The following is a 21,774-nucleotide window of genomic DNA, read 5'->3' on the forward strand; positions in this document are numbered from 1 at the left end:
TTGGTTTTAATATTTTTTTATTTCATCCTTATTACTATTAATATTACCAATACATGTTTCATTTCCTATAGGTATTGTAGACAGTATATCTTGGTTCTAGTCAAAGTTCTAGGTAAAGCAAGTTCTATTTACCAGCCACCCTTTTTCTTTTTTGGTCGTTTTTTTCTTTGCTGCTTGTGGTTGTTGTTGTCTTGGGGGAACAACATTCGAGGGAACCGAAGCACTTCCCCCTGGTGATCCTGGAGGTGAGGATTGCTTAGGACTTCCAGGTGACTTGGGTCTGTAAACAACATTAAAGTAGAGTTACATGTATCAAGTTTTAAAAGCTATACCCTAGCATTAGTCTCTTTACTCAAGAGTGGGCCGTTGTGTCCACCTATTCATGGATAATCACCATACAACACACTACTACTATTACTTACGATTCAGTCCCAGCTGATGCAGATCCTTGGGTGCCTTTACCTAGGAGAAATTATTCATGAATAAGTCTTTCTGTTATTAAGGGTAGTACCTGCATCATGAGGGCAAAGAAAAATATGCACACCTCCCCTCTCCTCTATAGAAATTTCCAATAGGCTAAGGATCTCAGTGATCTCTTTTCAGATCTCTCCTTCTGTGTTCTTTTCTTACAGGGTATAATCTCATGTACAAAGGACTAATAACACTTCTTACCAACTGCAGTCTTTTTTTGTCTCTTGCCCTTGTAGTAAGATCTTTCTCTCCTGGGTAACCAACGTTCAGGGTCAGGGTCCACTTCAGGATTATAATTCTTTGGAAGTTTACCTAGTAAAAACAATTGGAAATATAACATTCGAAAACTGAACCTGGACCATTCGATTCTTATGGGAATGTCAATTCAAACTGTAAAAAAGATTTTACAAGTTGTAAACACTGAACAGAGAACATAAAATTAACATGACCAACCTCTCTTCCTCTTTCTTCTTTTCCTCTTGATAATTATGTCCATTCTACAACATTAAAGAAATGGTTCCTATCATTTTATTGGCAATATGAGAAATTGTCTCAGATAAACATATTCTGTTGAATATTAGGTTTACAGAATGTGAAGAATGATGCATTTCTTTCAACAAACTACATGTCAAGAATGATCCTTAATAGAAGGTTTTTAAAATAAGTTCTAAGGCAAAATAGCTAAATTTAAAATTTCCTCATTTGACAGTTTCAAGTACAGTAGAAAACAAGAAATATGAAAATATTGTTGTTGCTTTACTTACCTTTCCTCATTGGTGCTTGCATCATCTGGTGTACGGCCCAGTCTTCGCCCATACCTCATCCCAGAGCCTACACTACTTGTTTCCAAGACATCCACATCTATACTGGTTTCATTTCCTAATGGCGGCAGCTTTGTACTGTGTCTATATTTCTGTTAAGTCTGCAACAACCTTGTTTAAACTTACCGTTATATTTGGATATAATGTATAGGGTGTATTATAGATGCAAGCTCTCTCAAGTTGGATCATTTACCTGCATTTTATCTACTCTCAATCAATCAACTTTTTTTGTTGAAGCAGGTTGGAGTTCAGGCAGCCAAAGGCTGATGTGGACCTGCATATAACTCTGACTATATAAAAATTAGTACAACATTGGCTAAAAATGATTTCTCAAGTTAATATTTACCAGTTTTTTTAAAAATATGAGGTTGAAACTAAAGGATACTTTTCTGCTTCTTTAGGGTTGAATTGAGAATATGCAGTGATGAGCTGTGCAAGGGTCTTTAAGTTGTTTGGATCTTCCCTGAATGGAAGGAAAGGAGAAAAGTTTAACCTCATACAGAACAAATAGAATATACTCTATTGATCAATCCTATTTCAAATCACCTCAATCTCTTGAGTATTATTTCATTCTTCAACATTAACACTTGATTAGATAAACTAATATTGGATGAAACTCGAACACAAAATTCCATTCTTGAGGGAATACAACATATCACTGGTTGGTGAAGGAAAAACATACCAATATATTGTTCTTACACTACCAATCATTAAAAGTACCTTTTGCTCCCAGGATTTAATAATTGTTACCTGTGAAGTTTTTCCAACATTTCTATGGCTTCTTTTGCATGACCATGAGAGAGTTTGTAGGCCACATTTTCACGCATGAGAGAAATCATTTCAGACTGACTGAGAACATCCTATAAGACAACCAAATCACTGTTACAAAACATATTTCAGAAAAATGTCTAATATAACTTGTATAATATATTCAAATATACACCTACTTGTAAGAACGTTGACATACGAAAATAGAACAGTAATTTAGTGAGAAAGGAATACATTAAAAGACAAAAGAAAAAGTCCAGCTTCAGTGATCTTTTGTTTTTTAATATAATTCCTATCTCACTAAATCACTTATGTTCTATTTTCGTATGTCAATGTGGTCTTGCAAGTAGGTGTATATTAATTTTAGTATTTTTACACATAAGTGAACATATAATAAATCTAGTGTGCTCATTGCTATACTGTATTTATAGTGTTTTTATAATTGCGAAAAAAGAGCAAATGGTTGGGATGGAGGGATTGAGGGGTGGATAGATGGATGGATGGACAGACAGATGGATGGACAGACGGATGGATGGATGGACAGACAGATGGATGGACAGACGGATGGATGGACAGACAGATGGATGGATGGATGTAGACAGATGGATGGATGATGTACAGAGAAATCTAAACATATCCAAACCTTATTTTCTTGAGCAAATTTGACAGCAGAATCAAGAACAGAGATTGCAGTGTCTATATTTCCAAGCTGTGAATATAGGGTAACTAAAGCAGAAACCTGAAAAAAATCAGACGTAAAATTTTAAACTTTTCACTAGTATATTTCTTACTGTCTGAAAGCCCCAAAATAAAATACGGCATGAAATACTCACCACTCCTGGCCTGTGACTCAGTCCGTCAATTGAATGCAATGTAGAGCAAGCATCTAGTAAATTGCCTGAAAAAAGACAATGTATTCAATACCACATAACGACCAGTCATGATCATGAGCCAAATTATTTTTAGCTCGGTCACATGCATACAATACACCTTATTTCTGTCTCAACGTTTCCGGTCAAAATGACCAGCAAGGCAAAGATTTCTTTGGAAATTTAGTTCCAAATCTGGCCTATATTGACTGATGACTGACTGTTATATACATGTATGCCCTGCATATATATCCACTAAATAGTCTGTGATTCAATTCATTACCTTGAGAAAGGTACATTTGTACTAGCGTCATCTTCACATTAGTAGCTGTTTTAGGGTGTTTTCTTGCATACTCCTGATTAAAAAGCAATGATAGAATTATTAGACATTCTGGGGTTAAACCATAAGTTATCAATTATTTTAGACACAGACTCACTAACAGACCTCAACATGTAACATTAAACTATGAAGTAAATTAGTGAGAACTGAGGTGCAAGATATAGACCCCAATATTTGTACTCATTTTAGCCTGCTTTGCTTCCAGAATTTTCTTGGACTTTACAAAGAAAATTCCAGAACCAACTCAGGCTAACTCACTATGGCCACACCAATGTGATATTTTAATATTCAATACACCTAGATTTCAAGAAAAGGTACTATTTTATCAATATTTGAAACATTTTCTAGGTGCAATCAAAGTCAGGAAACAGCTATTGTAACTCACAGGCTGAATTGGAGTTTAGCTTATTATGTTATGTATAATTGAGGAACCACTCTTCTTTATTCCTTGGGTACCTACCTGGAGTACTTTAGTAGCCTTGTCATACTGCTTCTCTCTGTATGATAGTGAAGCCCTCATCAAGCAAGGAAAATCGCTGTCTTTATATTTCTCTTCCAGGGAGTTGATCATAGCGCCACAAGCTTCCAGCTGAAACAATCAACACAGCCAAAAAGGTTAGAAAATGCTGCAAGTTTGATTTCCATCTTGTTTTGGTTCTTGCACTACCGGTAACGACCATCGTAAAATTTCAAATCTGGCATTACCTCAAAATGTTTATTTGAGATCGGGGTTTTGAAAAACAAAAAAGTAAGCTACATACTCCTTTATCTAATAATGAATTACGCTGATCAGTTTAAAATGGTTGGTAATTGAATTTGGATTACACTGGTTGTTATACAATTGTTAATACAATAAGTTTGAACCTTTGAAATATAACCTCAATCTTTGAACCTTGAAAGGAATGCATAATTGAATTCAATTGTAATAACTTAGTAACTAACTAACTTAATAACTTAGTTTAAGGTAGTTGAAAAGCTGATTGGTTGAGGTGTATTTAGTAATCTGATGAAGGTGGGATAACAGCAGAGTTGATCGGTTGAGATGTATTTAGTAATCTGATTGGGGTTGGGGGTGGGAAGGCTGGGGTGTTGGTAGCTGCTAGAGTTGATTGGTTGAGGTATTTTTAGATATCTCCTGATGGGGGTAGGGGAGGGGTGGCTGGGGGATAGGTGAACTAACCTGATTGGAGTACAGAAAGAGTAGACATTTATTAAACTGCATTTTCTGGTACTGTTGGTCAGTCAGCTTGTTCTCTAGACCCTCTGCTGTGGTTGCCTTGACTTTCTTCTTAGAGTCAAACACATCTCTTTCCTATTCGTAATAAAAAGGAATGAAAAATACTGTATCATGGAAAAGCTGTGCATGTTACTCATGACAACACCATTCCATAAAGGCAGCCCAAACAAAGTTTCTATGTTGGGTGGATCAACAATACAGTTGAATGTGTAGGCCAAAAATATAATAAAAATCAAAAGTTTATAATGTTTCAAAAACATAACCTACTTTATTTAATGTTATGACATTATTAGATGCAACAGCAACTAGGGCAACATCATTAGGCCTACGACAAAAGAAATATACAAAGGTATGAATTTATAGCATTATAATAAATTATTAATAATAGATAGATAGATAGATAGATAGATAGATAGAGTCCTTTATTTAAACAGGGTAACTCTCTCAGTATTTACAAAACTGCAAAAAACTGTTATCAATAGAGGCCCTAAAATAAGACAATTAAAAAAAACACTATACAATGAAATTATGCTAAGATAAGTACTATGGAGATAAAAACATTCTATTTATATACAATAAAATTATGCTAAGATAAATTGCTAAGATAATGATGACACATTGGTATTCCTTACTTTGATTTTAGAACTTGGTTGTATAGTTTCATTGCTTCATCGTTGTTTCCTAACATTTGGTGAGCATAACCAAGCTGCGTCCTGTTTGAACCAAAAAAATAACAAAAAACTTTGATATAATGAATTATATATAAAATATTTATGTATACATTCAGATAACAGAGTGATGTCAGTGTTAAAAATTTCACTCATCGGAATCAGCTAGTGTAAATTCAATAAGAAAAATTTTCTTTACCTCACAACGCCCAATTCAGTATCTATGTCTTCTTCAGTTGTTTCCTAAAGATAAATATTACAGTTAAAACCAACTGATATAACTTGCAAAGCATACAACAACAAAATTATGAAGATAATATCATCATTGAAAAAAAGAATTTCCAAGAAAGAAATATTAAAATGCTGAAATGAATACACAAAATGAAAAACTGAACAACAACTTACTGGATCTTCTTCAAGACTTTTACGACAGAGAGCTAAGAAAAAAAGATATAAATAAGATAATATAATTTATTGGACCCATATTAATTCCTAAATCCAGTTTTCTGGCATACCTTCAGCTTGATTGAGTTTGTTCTTTGCTGGTTGAAACTCATTATTCGCCAACGACAAACAGGCAGAATTGTAACATAATTCATAGGTGTCCTCACGAAGACCATTCTCTACCTAAAAAAAGGATTTATTTCACTAATGAATGAGCTTTCCAGGACAAAGTTAGCATGTGTCAGTAGTAATAAACAATACAATATTTTCATACTAAAGAGAGATTTCATTTTTTTCTCAAAAGAGAAATATTTGTATTGTTTAGCCCTTCATTATGATGACTGCTGTGAAGCCATTTTTAGACAATATTTTTAGTATTTTAGTATTTACCAATTTCTGATTAGATCCCCACTGATTAGAAGCAGCAACAACAGCAGACAGGTTTGTCTCTCTTTCATCTTCATAGTCATCCTATCCATGAACAGTATTAGTCAAATATCATTCTATACTTCAATAACTAGTAATAAATGAATCACTATATAAGAAACAAAGAAGACAATGACAGAAATACCTAAATCTTGATTTACCTGAGAGTTTTTAATCAAATCCTTGTAGATTCTTCTACACTCTTCATACTGCCCAAGTCGATATTGCTAGAATATGATTAAATCATTGAAATACTGTAAGTTGATGAATGGAAGGTATTAAACAAGGAAGATATAGCAGAAGACCATGGGCCCTTATTGGTGGTGGGGTAGTCCACATAGCCTAAAGAATTTCACCTTCATACAGTGTATGGTCCTTGCCAAAAATGCAGGCACTGTCTTACTAGTAATAATATGGCACACTATATACTACACTACTGTATATGCTATTCAATGTACATACCACTTGTGCAAGGAGTTCCTTTTCTCTAGGTCCTTGATCTGGTATGGTCTTCAGGATATCAAGTGCTTCATCAGTTCTGTTCAGTCTGTACAGACAATATGCTTTCTCAAAGGGCAGCTCTTTTATTCTACATGTAGTTGGATAAACAAAAAATACATAACAGCTGATGATAAAGTATTAATAATAATAATCTTTTATAAAACGCTATTTTGAGTTCCTGATTTCTTTTTTCGGCGATCCGTGAAAATGCACGTTAATGATAAAGTATATCCATTCTGATAAATTATTATTGTTCACTTGAGAATCTTTAGAATTTTACCATTGTGATATTAACTCGTGGTGCTCTCTGTTAATGCCAGTTTATGAAAACTAGAAGCAAGACTTGAATCTTACATATGTAATACTAAAGTTAAGCTTACCCTTTCCTACTACCAGAGTTGATCACGTCCAATCCTTCACGAAAGCAAGATTGTTGAATCAAGCAGACCACTTTACAATGAAAGGCATCCGGGTCGTTTGGTTTCTCTTGCAAAACTTTAGAAAAACAATATAATTATCAAACAAAAACTACACAAATCGATAAATCAGTAACTAAACTTACTTTTATTAGCAATTTTCTGAGCATTTGCGAAGTTCCCGTCTTTTCCTAGCCTTTCTAATTCGCTAAACAGCTGAGGAACTGAAGGTGACGTGGTCGCCATCTTGGATAAATGAGCCTTCTGTAGCATATGGTCAGCTCGAGACATGATCCCCCCTTCCAGGTCGTTCCTTCATGTATGACCACACGAAATGGCACTATCTTGGGGTTGTGTGTTGTGGTTGTGTTGCATCGTTCGGTGTCACCTTTAGTGATCCGTGTAGGTGCAGCACATGTAGTTGGTGTAATACCCGTAGTACCCGTGGTACCTGTAGTACCCGAAGTGCCTGTAGTAGGTGTAGTAGATGTAGTATCCGTAGTACCTGTAGTACTGTAGTACCTGTAGTACCTGTAGTAGGTGTAGTATCTGTAGTAGGTGTAGTATCCGTAGTACCTGTAGTACCTGTAGTACCTGTAGTACCTGTAGTAGGTGTAGTAGATGTAGTATCCGTAGTACCTGTAGTAGGTGTAGTATCCGTAGTGCCTGTAGTATCCGTAGTACCTGTAGTAGGTGTAGTAGGTGTAGTAGATGTAGTAGATGTAGTATCCGTAGTACCTGTAGTACCTGTAGTAGGTGTAGTATCCGTAGTATCTGTAGTATCTGTAGTACCTGTAGTACCTGTAGTATCTGTAGTACCTTAGTACCTGTAGTATCCGTAGTACCTGTAGTAACTGTAGTAGGTGTAGTATCTGTAGTAGTTTGTGTTTCTTCGCGTTGTTGATACCTCAGTGAATTTCTAGCTTGTACTTAACACTATACTTGATAACAAGAGACCATAGAGCAGTTTTCATTAACGGGAAACAAAGTGTACTTATTAGAGTGCATTAGTCAGATAGACTCAAAAATGCGCTACCTAAAGAATATTTCACAGGATTTACCAAATCACACTATGGTCTCTTGTCTAAAAACTAAATATAGTGATATAAAGTATTAAGATATATATAGTTCTAGTTAGATCCATAGTTGCCTTAACCACATCAAGACATTATGACTTTTAGATGAAACTGTAGATATATTCGATTAACGATGTACATATCCTGAAATCTAAGGGATAATTCCAAAATAATTCAAGTCAATCGAAAAAATATATTAAAAAGAAAACAATAAACTAAAGTATGATTATAAGTCTTTCTTCACCTATTTATTTTGAGTTATTATAGTCTATATGCGTACGCCATGATAGGTAAAATGAACGCTACTGGTGACGCGCCCAGTAAGGCAGGGCATGTTTCAGAGTAAGGAAAATCAAATTTCATTCCTAAAACGAAATTAAAATGAATTCAACAATAGAATGAACAATTTTATTAATTCTACCCATCAACATGGCTGCCGTGAAAGGTACTATGTACACCTACTACAGGTACTACAGATACGACAGGTACTACTGATACTACACCTACTATAGCTACTACAGGTTCTACACGTACTACGGATACTACAGATACTACAGGTACTACACCTACTACGGGTACTACAGATACTACAGGTACTACGGATACTACAGATACTACAGGTACTACAGATACGACAGGTACTACTGATACTACACCTACTATAGCTACTACGGATACTACATCTACTACACCTACTACAGATACTACAGGTACTACGGATACTACACCTACTACACCTACTACAGGTACTACAGGTACTACAGATACTACAGGTACTACGGATACTACATCTACTACACCTACTACAGATACTACAGGTATTACTGGTACTACAGGTTCTACACCTACTACGGGTACTATAGATACTCCAGGTACTACACCTACTACGGATACTACAGATACTACAGGTACTATAGGTACTACACCTACTACGGGTACTACAGGATACTACAGGTACTACACCTACTACGGATACTACAGATACTACAGGTACTACAGGTACTACACCTACTACGGGTACTACAGATACTACAGGTACTACAGGTACTACACCTACTACGGGTACTACAGGTACTACAGGTACTACAGGTACTACAGATACTACAGATACTACGGATACTACACCTACTACAGGTACTACGGATACTACACCTACTACAGATACTACACCTACTACAGGTACTACAGGTACTACAGTACTACAGGTACTACGGATACTACATCTACTACACCTACTACAGATACTACAGGTACTACAGGTACTACAGATACTACAGGTACTACAGGTACTACAGATACTACAGGTACTACGGATACTACAGGTACTACAGGTACTACACCTACTACGGGTACTACAGATACTACAGGTACTACACCTACTACGGATACTACGGGTACTACAGGTACTACAGGTACTACAGGTACTACAGGTGTACTACAGGTACTACAGGTACTACAGATACTACACCTACTACGGGTACTATGGGTACTACAGGTGCTACGGATACTATACCTACTACGGGTACTACAGATACTACAGGTACTACAGGTACTACATCTACTACACCTACTACAGATACTACAGGTACTACAGGCACTTCGGGTACTACAGGTACCACGGGTACTACGGGTATTACACCAACTACATGTGCTGCACCTACACGGATCACTAAAGGTGACACCGAACGATGCAACACAACCACAACACACAACCCCAAGATAGTGCCAATTCGTGTAGTCATACATGAAGGAATGACCCCCTTCCACCCCTCCCTTGTAAAATTCTTTGTTGCATCTTGGGATTGGGAATTTTCCCTTACTCGAAACAAAAACAGGAAATACAAAGAGAAAGTGAAAGTTGTACGTTTTAATAAATAACCCACGCCACATGGTCTTACAACTGTTTCTTAGAAATCCGCTCTAGTGACTGTTCATTGAGTCTTATAGAGCATCGAGAAACCTAGGAAAATGGCTTCTGCGGACCAAAATGCGGCAACCGGGTCCGCAACTGGCCAAGATGCAGCGAACGGAAGACGAGAGAGAAGTTACGAAGTGCCTCGCATATCAAAGCCTGATATATTCATGGCTTTAGCCCTATGGATGGAACGATCGCCACTCGCTCAGTCTCCCAGTGAATATTTAGCAAGTGAAGAACAGGGTAGGTCGCTTAAGGTTTTTATTTTATATGTAGTAGAATATTTTGCGACAACTGGATAGTTTGTAGTGAGTTATCTAGCAATTCACACATCACTAAACAACAGTCTTTTGGGCAAGTCGTCTGTAAGATTAGCTTTATAGTCAATTTAGATCAAATTCTTTTAAGTCTGTCTTGCTACACAAAAGGTCAGGCTCGTGGCCCATATCAGCACGGCACGCCTGAAAAGCAGTGTGACTGAGTAGTCGTTAACCGTGGATAAATAAAGTTCATTCATTAATTCACAGGAGCGGATCCAGCCATTGGGGGAGGGGGGATGGGGGTGACCGAATTTCAGTTAAAAACGAAACTACAGAACTTGAAAAAAAGAAAAAAAAATTAAAGTGCCTATGACACCTAACTCAATATTTTCAGTATTAATTCTTGGGTCCTGAATTAATTGAAGATATCTCGACCATAGTTAACGTTGCTAGCAAACTTTTCTTGACCGAAAACCTCAAGCTGTGCATACATTGCAGAACCATCAGGAATTCTGACATGCCTGAGTTCCTTTCATCAGCTAGTGACAAAGGATAAATTATTTATATACTTACTTTCCTAGCTAATAAGCAAATTCCATCATAAATGAAAAGCACCCTTTGTCGTGTTTTAGATATCAAGATCAATAAGAGTGGTGCTGTATTTGTACTGCCGAATGACAGAGCCTTGTCGGTTGACTGCAGTAAGGAAGGTGTTCACGCAGCGGTGAGTGCACTGAACAAGTTCGGCCAAGAAAGAGCTAAAGGGTGTCAGGTCTATCTGTCAAGAAGGCCATGTTCCTTCTGTGCCAAGCTGCTTGTGCAGTGCGAGGTTTCCAAAGTGTATTACCTTCCACTAGAACCTGAGCTTGATGATGCCAATGATGTCCTTAGGGTGGATAACATGTTTAAGGTATGGTTAATGAACACCGTTTTACTTGCATGATTTACACACAGTTAGAAACTAGCTTTGGGGAAGGAGGGGAAAGGAAGATGCTTGATGCCTTAATTGAAATGGACGGATCGACTGTAATTGCCTAGATCTGAGTATCTGTTGAAATTTCAGTGTTCAAGTGTTGGCTTATCAATCAAGGTACCAAGGATTGAAGAATCAGTGGTGCAAGACCTTGATCACAGGGTGTCTCCGTACACCAATAGGAGTCAGGCAGGTCCTGAAGGGCGTTTTGGTGATGTTCTGTTGGCGGAATACTGGAATGATGACTGGAAGGGTAGAGCAGGTGATGTCCTCAATTGGCCTGCATTTGACGAGCATTTGAAGGAGCAGATAACTAGTGACATGAAAAGCCTGATGAACTGGATTGCACTTACCACTGTCAAGGACGTACCCGACGATATTATATTTGTTGAGATTCAAGATAAAGATCACAAGCCTAAGGACCAAAACCTCCCAGGAGAGAACATCGACCAGGCAGCTAGCAGTGGACCCGGAAGTGAAGACAGCGGAAGTGCAAGAGATGACACTCCTCAACACTCACCACTACAGCGAGCAGTGACGCAGAGTGGAGGGCTAGGGAAGCGCAAAGAAAATAAGAAGCCTGTGTCTACTAGTGACAAGCAATGGCAGGCTGATACTCTGCACATGAGTAGACTGGCCCAGATGCTGTCCCAAAGGAGCGATGACCCCACCAGGAGAGTAGGGTGTGTCCTGATGGTAGGCGACGAAGTGGCTGCTATTGGTTGGAACGGCTTCCCAGCCAAGGCGCTCTATGGAGAGTTCCCTAGGGCATCGAACACTGAAGAAGAAAGAAACAAGAAAGAGCCTTATGTTATCCATGCTGAACAGAATGCCCTACTGACAAAGAACAGAAACCTCCACGACGACTCTTCCATACTCTTCATCAACGAGGTCCCGTGCGATGAATGTGTTCCTCTGTTGATTCAAGCTGGTGTCAAGAAATTTGTCATTCCCAAGCTTGAAGGTCCACAGATTGGAGAAGGTCAAATATCTGGTCCAAGCGATTCCAAGAAAGCCTTTAAAAGAGCCTTCGAAAATGGAGAAATTGAGTGTTTTGGCTCGAAAAAGTCATCGGCTCGTAGAAACCTATTCCAATAACCAGATGACTGATTGATCTAACGATACAGCGAAGAGAAGAACGTATCAACCATTGATAAGTAACATGTCAATTGGAAATAATAAAATATTAAGAAAATAAAAAGTAAATCCTAACAAGAATGTGTGATATTAAAAATTCATGTATAACACGTTTTGGTTTGAGTGTCATTTCTGTGACTATGTAAACTGTTATTACAGTGACCTCGTCTCTTTAAACTGGGAAATTTTCACTTGGATCAAGTTCGGATCAAGTACACGAAAGTGATAGGATCAAGTGACCAAAAGCATTATGCAAATTAGTACTGCTTTCGTATTTCACTTTCCTGCTTAAAAAAAATTATTTACAGAATCAGTACATTCGTAGTAAAGAAAAGTGTTAACCATTACACTAGTTCATATGCAGTTCTTGCCTTTTTAAAGCCCAAGGAATAGTTGCAATTTTAATTAAAAGCATCTTTTTCCTGAATATTTTAAGTCAGTATTTTATATTCAAAAAACGAAAGCGAAATAATTTAAACCGAGATGGTTTTAAGTATGACGTCAACTGAATATTCGTCTTCCTTCGATTCTTGGAAATGTTTTTTATTAAGTCAAATATTATAATTCAAGTAATTCGATTCTGACGATCGATGAAATTTTTGCCTCGTCTTATTTATCGGGGGGAAATCCGTGCTTTTCGAATATCATCTTACGGTAAAGCGCGAAAGAGACATTCATTCATAAAATACCTGGTAAATTTTAAATTCAAACTGTTTTCATTCCTAGTAAACAATGATCGACCATATATTTTGGAGATGTCTCAGTTCGTACGGCAGTGACATCATATGCTTTATGTTTTGGAACCTGCCTATACGTAGACCAGATCCGCCAGTCAAATCTAAAAATGTTACCCAATAACTTATGATTTCGATTTTTTTCTGGGAATCCCCGATATATTTAACTCAAAGGGCACCAATCATATAGAATGGAATATGCAGGCAAGGACAAGTCAACTCTAAAAGTGAAAGTGAAATTCAGGGGCTTTAAATTTCGCAGGAAAATATCTGGAAAGAAGCTGCTTTCCTTCATTCGCAAGAAAGTTTTCGTTGAGGCAACAACTGGCGAAGAATCTGTTGCGGACCTAGAAAAAAATGGCTGAATCTCGAGGCGCTAAGTCTTCCCACTACGAAAAGCAACACCCGAGAATTAATAAGCCGGATATGTTTATGAACACGGCTTTGATGATGGAAAGATCTCCGCAAGCAGAACGTCCAAACAGCTTCGTACCCGAGTCGAGAAACCAAGAAGATGAAGTTCAAACACGTTATAAAGATCTATCCGCTCTAGGGAAACCGGCGACTCAAGAATCGGTACAAAGGGACGAAAATGAGCCTAGGAAATGCAATAAAAGCGGTGCTGTCGTTGTACTGCCGAATGACAGAGCCTTGTCCGTGGACTGCAGTCAAGACGGGGTTCACGCAGCGGTGAGCGCACTCAACAAGTTCGGCCAAGAAAGAGCTAAAGGGTGTCAGGTCTATCTGTCAAGACGACCATGTTCGTACTGCGCGAAACTGCTTGTCCAGTGCGAGCTTGCTAAAGTTTACTACCTTCCAATAGAACCTGAACTGAATGACAAAGAGGATGTCCAGAGAGTGGATAAGTTATTCAAGGTAGGACTTAAAAAAAATTTTTTTTTTCGGAAGAAAGTATACTTGCAGCTGCAGGTAACTTTATGTTCCAGGAAGTTAGAGAACTGACCTTGAGAAAACGAAACTGAAAGTAAAACTTCTTCGTTTTTAAGAATGAAAACCAATTTTTTTCTTTCTTTTTCTTTTACAAGACATTTTAAAATGATATTTTTATGTTCTATCTGCATGTGTTATTATTATTATTATTTTATTACTATTTTTAAATTAAAAAAATCAAAGTCGAGACAGAATTTTTAACCATCATCCTTAGGTGAAATTGTTTTTAAATAATCCATGTTGGTTTCCTGATTTTTTATTTATGTTTTGTTATTTATTCAAAGGCTTCGTCTACAGGCCTTTCCGTGTTTATACCAAAAGTTAGCGAGAATGTCATTAAAGGCGTAAAAGAACGAAGGTCTCCGTTCCTTGGTAGTGCACGCCCCAACGAAGATGCTATAAATGAATATAAAAGAAAACTCATTGACGAGTACTGGAGTGAAGAGTGGGTCAGAAAAGCAGGTTATGATCTGGAATGGCCTGCTTTCGATAAAAAGATGCATTATCAGACACAAAAAGATATGTACAACTTGATGGAATGGATTGCAAGGGCAACAATTGGTGACGTTCCGGACAGCGTCTTTGTGGAGATTGACCCATACACTCTCGAGGGAGTGTATTTCAAGACAGCCGCTCAGAGTGACATTGGTGACAAAACACTTGTCACTGAAGACTCCGAAAGCATCCCAATTATTCCAACGCCAAATGAGCCCAGTTGGCAAGGGCATGCTCTTCACATGGTCAGGATGGCCCAGATGTTGTCACAGAGAAGCGACGATCCGTCCAAGCCAGTAGGGTGTATCCTTATGGTGCACGGCGAGGTTGTCGCTATCGGATGGAATGGCTTCCCTGCCAAGGCACTGTATGGAGAATTCCCGAGGGCGTCAACCGCTGACCAAGGCGCCATCGAGAAAAAAGAACCGTACGTCATCCATGCCGAACAGAATGCTTTGTTGACGAGAAATAAGAGAAACATGAATCATAAATCTTCGATTCTCTACAGCAACAAGGTCCCTTGTGGAGAGTGCGTTCCTCTTCTGATTCAAGCTGGTGTGACAAATGTTGTTGTTCCTTGCGAGCCCTTACAGGATGATCCCGAAAACAAAGCTTTCCTTGCAGCCCTCAGGAAAGGAAAACTCAAGGGCTACTGGCCAGCAAGACACAATGAAGAGGTTGAAGGAAGAAGTCGAAAATTAGTCATGGAAAGTTAGGGCCTAGTCTCATGAATTACACGAAGTTTTAAAATGCACTCTCGTTAAATTTTCTTTTGAGCTGACAATTAGATGACTACGCCTCGGTGGATGAAATTAATATTAAAAGATGTTAAAAAATTTTATTAAAAGATGACAGACTCGAGTCCGAAAGACAAAGTTACAAATTAGACATACTTTCGACATCGAGTATATAGTTTTAAAGTGCCTATGACCCCTAACTCACTATTTTCAGCATTGATTCTACATGAAGTGAATAGTCGAGTGGTGAATTTTTTTATATGATTTGAGTGATGCATCTTGGAGATATCAAGGCTTATACTTCCAGTATGCTAAAGAGTGTGACGTCATAGGAGGCATTATTAAATATACGAAAATTTACTGGGGTAGTAAAATATCCTGTATAAAACATAATTATCTTACTCAGGGTTTATAGAAAGGTTATTGCAAATTTGTTTTCTCATAGTAATCAGTGTTTTGGTTTTAAAATAATGACAAATAAACCCAAATGCCTACTATGACATCACATCATTGACATACTGGAAGTATAAACTTTGATATATCCAAGATGCATCACTCAAATCATATAAAAATATTTCACCATTCGACTATTCACTTCATGTAGAATCAATGCTGAAAATAGTGAGTTAGGGGTCATTGGCACTTTAGCCCCGTTTTAGCATTTTTCCTATAAATTTACCTCAGAATAGAAGAAAAGTTCATATGTTTAAAGGTAATTACTCAATATTGTATGATTACTTGCATCTAGTTGCAAGCAAAGCAACCAGGAAATTAAATTCGAATTCTTCGCAAGAAAATATTTTATCATAGCAAAACCGACAATTAACTTAACAATGACATGCACAATTATTTATCTTAATTTCTGATTATTTTGCATATTTAATTAATACACATATTTATAGACCAATTAGTCGGTCGTACAAAATAGACAGTGAGGATTTTCCACGAAAAAAAAAAAAAAAAGAAAGAAAGAAAGGAAGAGAGAAATACCGAGAAAGAAGAAAAGAAAAGGAAAGAAAAGGTAATACACTTCAAAATCAATCGTTCATCACAATGAAAAATAGAGTGTTTTTCATAAACCCATGAAATGCACTTTAGCTTATTTAGTACTATTACACTCTAATTCTCTTGTTTTCTGTAGTGTTTTATCTGACTTTTACACTCTAATTAGTACATTTTGTTTCGTGGTTTATAAAAATCCACTCTAAGAATAATACTATATTAAACTATAGGCTTTTTAAGTCGTGACGTATTTCCGACTCCAATCACACAAAAAGATCGCTAAAATCTTGCAACAACTTATTCCCAGGTTTTATTCTCTACTTTCAACAATTAGATATATGAACAGAAAGTCTTGCTATGAAGAAAAAACACAGAAAAATGTCTGTATAAGTTATTAATAAATTGGACCGGGAAGTCGTCTTTCATTCGAATTACGTCACACTTAACAGCTCTATATATAATACAGTATATTACTAAAATATTGCCTAATGTTTTGATAAAATAATACAACCATTCTTATTAGATGTAGATACAAGGTTTAATTATAAATTAATTCATTGAAAGCTAGCTAGTATTACAACAATGACAATACCGGTAATTATTTTAATATTATATATTTCAACTTTTTAACAAAGTACCTAGTACACAAATAGTATTAAACAGGAATATTATCATATTTTTGTTCTTTGTACCAAATTTTGTTTGAAATTGCCTTAATTGTAGATAGTGCCTCAAATCTTTGTGAAATTGAATCCAGTTTTAGGCAAGAATGTTCTCACATTTGTGAAATCCAAATCCATTTTTACTTATACTAGATTGTATAGTTTAAAGCTCTCAGTAGGTGAATCTGCTATCTTATTTTATAGATCATTATGATTATCCATTTTATACTGTACTGTATGTGAGCTTAGCCTCAAATCCATGAGTGGCTTGCTTCGTTATTCTGATTTCTCCTTTTGTTTTCCAATCTCAGAAGTTAGTTTTAAATGTGGTCAATAATTTATTAGGGTGAAGTGAACTAGTATCTAGTATTAGTTAAGAACTGTCTCACATTTTTTTAGGAGATCCAATCGCATTATACAAAGAGTTTAGAAATAAATAGTAATTATTGTTAGAAAATTAATATGTAGAAAATATTAATAAAATATCATGGATTTATTTCAAGTTAATCTCTATTTAGGTCTAGAAGCAAGGGAGGGGTTGGAAGGGTTATTCTGCCATTAGCACATCTCAGAGTTTAGAAGTTTTTTTGGTGTCCATTCCATGTTCTTGGATAGCCGTACAACCTTAGGCGGCTTATTCCACCATCCGGGTAAATAGTGACCTTCACATGAGTGATAATACCACAGTCTTGTACTTCACTGGTGTAAAGGTGCCGTTTATGTGGTGCAAGCTTTAACAAGAGAAATGAATACCTATTACCTGGGAGTCAATAGTGAAGCAAACTTTTTGCGGCAATGCTGGATCACTAATGTGACCTTCAAACTTAAATTTTATTGATACCTTGAAGCAACCTCTGGGCTGATCAGGGCATAGCTAACTAAGGGATAGTGTGTTAGGTTTGGCACAGGGTGGAAAACTACAGAAGGCTCGATAAAGAAAGGACAGAATGATGACGAATGATTGTCGGTGACATTGATTGCCCCTAGGTAAGTACCCTGGGGGAGGGGATGGACATAAGAGAGATTGATCTACAAACTATGATTTTGTAACTTACTTTGCTTGATGGCAAGAGCATTTTCCAAGGTAAATTCACATGTTCTGGACTACTTGAAAACACATTCTCAGTCTCAGCATCCATTGCACATCCTTATAATATGAAAAATCAAAATGAGCTGCATCAAAGGGACATGTGTAGGAACACCATTCATTAGAAAACCTCTGACAAAATGTATCACATTCCATTCCAATTTTTATCACTTTTACAAATTTTTGAGTACCTCCAAACATTTTTAAAACCATGACTTGGAATAGACAGTCTTTGTTTCACTGTGAAATTTTCTCACGGCACAAACATAGTCATGACATGCCAAGGCATATGTGAGATGAATCACAAATTGAGAGAACGTACTCTTCATTCAATCAAATACCTGAAAAAAGGCATCAACACAGAAGGGACATGATTCTGATAAGGTCATGACACTGCCAGACCATCTAATTTTGCAAGAACAAAAACAGCCAACCAAAATTCTAGAAAACATCACAAGGCATACATACAGCACCAAGCTTTTAACAGTCATACCAAAACTACACAACAGTAGTGTACCTTCAATAATACAGGAGTCAGGGAAGTTTCCTTTAAAATGATTAGTGTCAACTTCAATCTGTAAAACAAGGAAATGAATAGCATGAACTAAGCAATAGACTTGGATCCCTACTGCAGAAGAATATAAAATATTCCTCTGCAGTAGGAATCCAAGTTATATTATAACCCAATCATTTGTAACACAAAAATCCAGTATTCGGGGAATTTTTAGATAGGGATAACCTCATTACTTCCTATTCAAGATGCTTATTACTTGCTTGTGTTGCTCAAGTGTAATGTTTTGCTTGTGCTTGATTTTATTTTTTTTAAATATCCATGTAACTTCTTATTTTGTGCCTTAAACAAACCATGTATGTATTATTGATTGTCATTGACAGTGACGCAAGGTTAGGGTATCTTGGAGGAAGGTGTTACACAAAAAAACAGCTAAAACAATAACAAAATGCAGCCATATGACTATTTTTAATTACCTTCTTTACAATTCCTGGGTGACCAAGCTTTAGGATTGCCCATTCGTGACCTGGAGTAATAATTATTTAAATGTTAATGAAAAATGGTCCATCCTTACTGACTTAGTAGGTGGGTCATACTGGCACTGACATACAATGTAGTGAGAAATGTTTTCTCAGCAATCTTCTACAAATTCCTACCTTGAAAATCAATGCATCCATCTTTCCTGTACTGTAGAATTGGTGGTCTATCAAGTCGTCTGGCTGTTTCCCATCCACTTCCCATGTTTGGAGCTCTTCCTGGAGCTACCAGGTTTCTAGGGTGACCATAATGTTTGTTACTCCAAGATAAGGCTATTCCTCCATTTAGCATGGCTGCCAAGTCGATCATCTTTTGAAGAGAACAACAAGAAAAGTCAGGTCATTACCATGATTATCAATTTTTAAAAAAGGGTTAAACAACATCTGGGGTAATATAAGGAAGGACTTGGGTAACTCACAGTGGTTCAAGTTTAGTGGAGGCCTGAGAAAAACTGAAACACCCTTGAATCAAGGGTAAAATCCAACAGACATCATACAGAGTTCGGTAATCAAACAAGACTCCAGAGGCAAAAGCATTATGTAAATATAAAGTATGAGTGGCCTGCATGTTGCATATGATATATAAACTTTGAGCGTAAGCGGATATGAATAACATATATTGCTTGACAAATGTCTAGGTTAATTCTTTTGTGTTTCACTAAAATTTTCAAGATAAAAGTTGATCTGCCCATGAAAATCCAAGTTAAAGATCATGCAACAAGGGCGGATCCAGGGTTTTTTTGAAGGGGGGTCTCAGGGGTAAATTTTGTGGGCAAAGGAATCCCAGTCCCATTTTTACCACAAGAAGCCCATTTGACCTCAGGAATGACAGGGGGGTCGCGACCCCCCCAACCCTCCCCCTGGATCCGCCCTTGTGCAAATGAATGCTCTTCATGCCCATGATTTCTACTGTGTTTTCCTCATGAATTATTCATTGTTTGTTTGTTAAGACTATATAAAACCTTTTGACTTTTATAAGTGCAACTGTTTTTCACTTTTATGAGATGAATTCTTTTACCTTGTCTGGGGAGATCTTGCTCCAATCCTTTAGAGCATACCCATAGACCTTGAGTCTTGCCATTCCACCATCTACAAATTTAACAACCAGTCTGCTACAGTATATCAAAAATATTCTATTTTTGAGCCAAGACTGGTTGGAGAAAATTGATGAATAGTGTAAAAAAAAGGAGAGAAAAAAAGCGGAGAGTGGGAGAAAAGGAAAATTGTAGAGGGAGAGAAAAAATGACACTAACCAGGAAACAGGTTCAACCTCAGATGTGTGAATCTTGTTTCTGAATTAACTGGAAAATAGTTGTGACATGTGTCTTTATATCCAGGTTTAAGATTACTTCTTGGCAATATTTCTGTCCATTCCTAAAATGTTAAAGTAAAAATTTAACTACCAAAGCACTGAAAGATTCAAACCTTGTCCAATGTTCCTCTCATGTGCACAAGAAGTATAATTAAGGTTTTACCTCTGATTTTATTGTTTTTATTTCTTCCATCTGATCTAATGTTGCACAGGATCCTAATTCTTTTGCATACTCTGGAAATTCCACATCTATTTTCATGTAAAAAACATGAAAATGTAAATACAAGAGATACAGGTTGAGCGTTAAATGGCACTTTTTGTCATGCTTGTTGTGATGGTTAAATTTGTACTCCTCATTCAGAATGTCAGACTTTTCTAAACGCTCAACCTGAATCTACTGTAAGTAGGAAAATATACAAAGTGCATACAGTGGTTGGTAAGTACAGTATAACGATGCCATCATGCAAACAGTCGATTGTTTAACAAACAGCTGGAAATGAAGTGTTCATAATTCTACCTTCGGGTAAACAAGCTGCCTGGATTGACGCTCTTGGAGGATAATTCCCAGTAAAATACGAAGTATCAATATCCAAGCCCTTGATGATTCCTGGAATACCCAACTTGATGATACACCAATCATGATGTGCAATCCTTTTCCTTCTTGTTTCCCATCCATCCATCCACTTTCCAGAGGCTGTGAAGACCCCTTCTCTCCACTCTGGTGGATCGGACTATTTGTGAAGTTAAAAAAAGTCAACAAAACCAAGTTACTGGTATATTCCTCAGTTAGATGAAAAATATTGCGTTCCAAGTTCATAGTCTAGTTTTGGAATGGCCTCCCAAAGAAAGAAAAATCATGCGAGGGAGGAGTTAAGGGGTGCATATACTCAGGGGGTCTCCCCCACATTAACAGGCCTGCATTTAAATTCAAGCAACCTGTATTTATCATTATAATTTTTAATATGAAATGATTAAGATCTTATTAGTCAAGCTGCAAACCTTTAGCATGTTGACAGATATTGCAAACCAGTCATCTGTGGCAAAGACAACGTCACCGCCAACCTGAAGAAATAACAAGGCTATATAACAATATTTTTCAGCTTATATTTCAGAGATCTGGTCTTGATTTCCCCCTAAGGTTGTTACAGTAGTTTAACCTTACTTCTGTATGGCAATAAACCTCACCTCAGCAGCAGCTAAGTTGTTTAAGTCCGTAAAAGATGGCGCGGCGTCGCCATCCAAACGTGACTCAGGTCTAGCCGCCATTTTGATTTGTACACGTTATTCTATGCTGGGCTACCTGTGTATTCTGAGAAAGCAAAGGAAGCCCACTTCACAAAACTCTAACTCGGACATGCTCACAGCAGCAAGAACAGAATGAATGGGATGAAAAAGCTGAAAAAAGTGCTTATTTGTACTTTTTAT

At 37.0% G+C, this 21,774-nt stretch overlaps 4 protein-coding genes across 5 annotated transcripts; 2 read left to right on the forward strand and 2 right to left on the reverse strand.

Annotated features, from left to right (window-relative positions):
* On the reverse strand, positions 1 to 7,258 carry LOC116286751 (signal recognition particle subunit SRP72). The gene is given in 23 exon segments (XM_031693362.2): positions 1 to 159; positions 161 to 280; positions 423 to 462; positions 673 to 783; positions 925 to 968; positions 1,236 to 1,376; positions 1,678 to 1,755; positions 2,043 to 2,152; positions 2,704 to 2,799; positions 2,894 to 2,958; positions 3,213 to 3,285; positions 3,730 to 3,858; positions 4,450 to 4,581; positions 4,774 to 4,831; positions 5,139 to 5,219; positions 5,374 to 5,417; positions 5,580 to 5,611; positions 5,690 to 5,801; positions 6,009 to 6,089; positions 6,206 to 6,271; positions 6,507 to 6,633; positions 6,926 to 7,040; positions 7,108 to 7,258. Coding segments are annotated over 23 exon segments (2,031 nt in total). The 5' UTR covers positions 7,253 to 7,258; the 3' UTR covers positions 1 to 128.
* Positions 7,259 to 9,865: 2,607 nt separating this feature from the next.
* On the forward strand, positions 9,866 to 12,434 carry LOC116286849 (dCTP deaminase). The gene is made up of 3 exons (XM_031693471.2): positions 9,866 to 10,195; positions 10,845 to 11,122; positions 11,276 to 12,434. Exons 1-3 carry the CDS (start codon positions 10,006 to 10,008, stop codon positions 12,281 to 12,283), a joined length of 1,476 nt encoding a protein of 491 aa, XP_031549331.2. The 5' UTR covers positions 9,866 to 10,005; the 3' UTR covers positions 12,284 to 12,434.
* A 668-nt stretch (positions 12,435 to 13,102) lies between these two features.
* LOC116286949 (dCTP deaminase) lies at positions 13,103 to 17,405 on the forward strand. The gene is made up of 2 exons (XM_031693581.2): positions 13,103 to 13,932; positions 14,292 to 17,405. Exons 1-2 carry the CDS (start codon positions 13,414 to 13,416, stop codon positions 15,216 to 15,218), a joined length of 1,446 nt encoding a protein of 481 aa, XP_031549441.1. The 5' UTR covers positions 13,103 to 13,413; the 3' UTR covers positions 15,219 to 17,405.
* On the reverse strand, positions 16,177 to 21,615 carry LOC116290429 (allantoicase). Of its 2 annotated transcripts, XM_031697491.2 has the most exons (11): positions 21,535 to 21,615; positions 21,349 to 21,411; positions 20,867 to 21,080; positions 20,513 to 20,598; positions 20,291 to 20,411; positions 20,056 to 20,126; positions 19,158 to 19,347; positions 18,978 to 19,027; positions 18,508 to 18,565; positions 17,959 to 18,050; positions 16,177 to 17,634 (listed from the first exon to the last, which is right to left on the reverse strand). In XM_031697491.2, exons 1-11 carry the CDS (start codon positions 21,613 to 21,615, stop codon positions 17,479 to 17,481), a joined length of 1,182 nt encoding a protein of 393 aa, XP_031553351.1. In that variant the 3' UTR covers positions 16,177 to 17,478. The 2 variants fall into 2 exon arrangements, with proteins under 2 accessions (XP_031553351.1, XP_088884195.1); XM_089028069.1 differs by lacking the exons at positions 16,177 to 17,634; positions 17,959 to 18,050 and adding an exon at positions 18,095 to 18,331.
* Positions 21,616 to 21,774: the final 159 nt, after the last annotated feature.

This window comes from Actinia tenebrosa, unplaced genomic scaffold (assembly GCF_029948245.1).
Source record: "Actinia tenebrosa isolate PJP-AT-01 unplaced genomic scaffold, QUT_ActTen_1.0 PGA_scaffold12__29_contigs__length_12842862, whole genome shotgun sequence".
In the NCBI taxonomy this organism is placed as follows: domain Eukaryota; kingdom Metazoa; phylum Cnidaria; class Anthozoa; order Actiniaria; family Actiniidae; genus Actinia; species Actinia tenebrosa.

Excerpts from the sequence above, each read along its gene's own strand:
- LOC116290429 (XM_031697491.2), bottom strand. The coding sequence starts at position 21,615 with ATGGCGGCTAGACCTGAGTCACGTTTGGATGGCGACGCCGCGCCATCT. Across the intron at positions 20,599-20,866 it reads GGCAGCTTGTTTACCCGAAG|ATGTGGAATTTCCAGAGTAT; the intron begins GTAGAATTATGA and ends ACATGAAAATAG. Across the intron at positions 20,412-20,512 it reads TAAAAACAATAAAATCAGAG|GAATGGACAGAAATATTGCC; the intron begins GTAAAACCTTAA and ends TTAACATTTTAG.
- LOC116286949 (XM_031693581.2), top strand. The coding sequence starts at position 13,414 with ATGGCTGAATCTCGAGGCGCTAAGTCTTCCCACTACGAAAAGCAACAC. Across the intron at positions 13,933-14,291 it reads GAGTGGATAAGTTATTCAAG|GCTTCGTCTACAGGCCTTTC; the intron begins GTAGGACTTAAA and ends ATTTATTCAAAG.
- LOC116286849 (XM_031693471.2), top strand. The coding sequence starts at position 10,006 with ATGGCTTCTGCGGACCAAAATGCGGCAACCGGGTCCGCAACTGGCCAA. Across the intron at positions 10,196-10,844 it reads TTTAGCAAGTGAAGAACAGG|ATATCAAGATCAATAAGAGT; the intron begins GTAGGTCGCTTA and ends GTCGTGTTTTAG. Across the intron at positions 11,123-11,275 it reads GGGTGGATAACATGTTTAAG|TGTTCAAGTGTTGGCTTATC; the intron begins GTATGGTTAATG and ends TTGAAATTTCAG.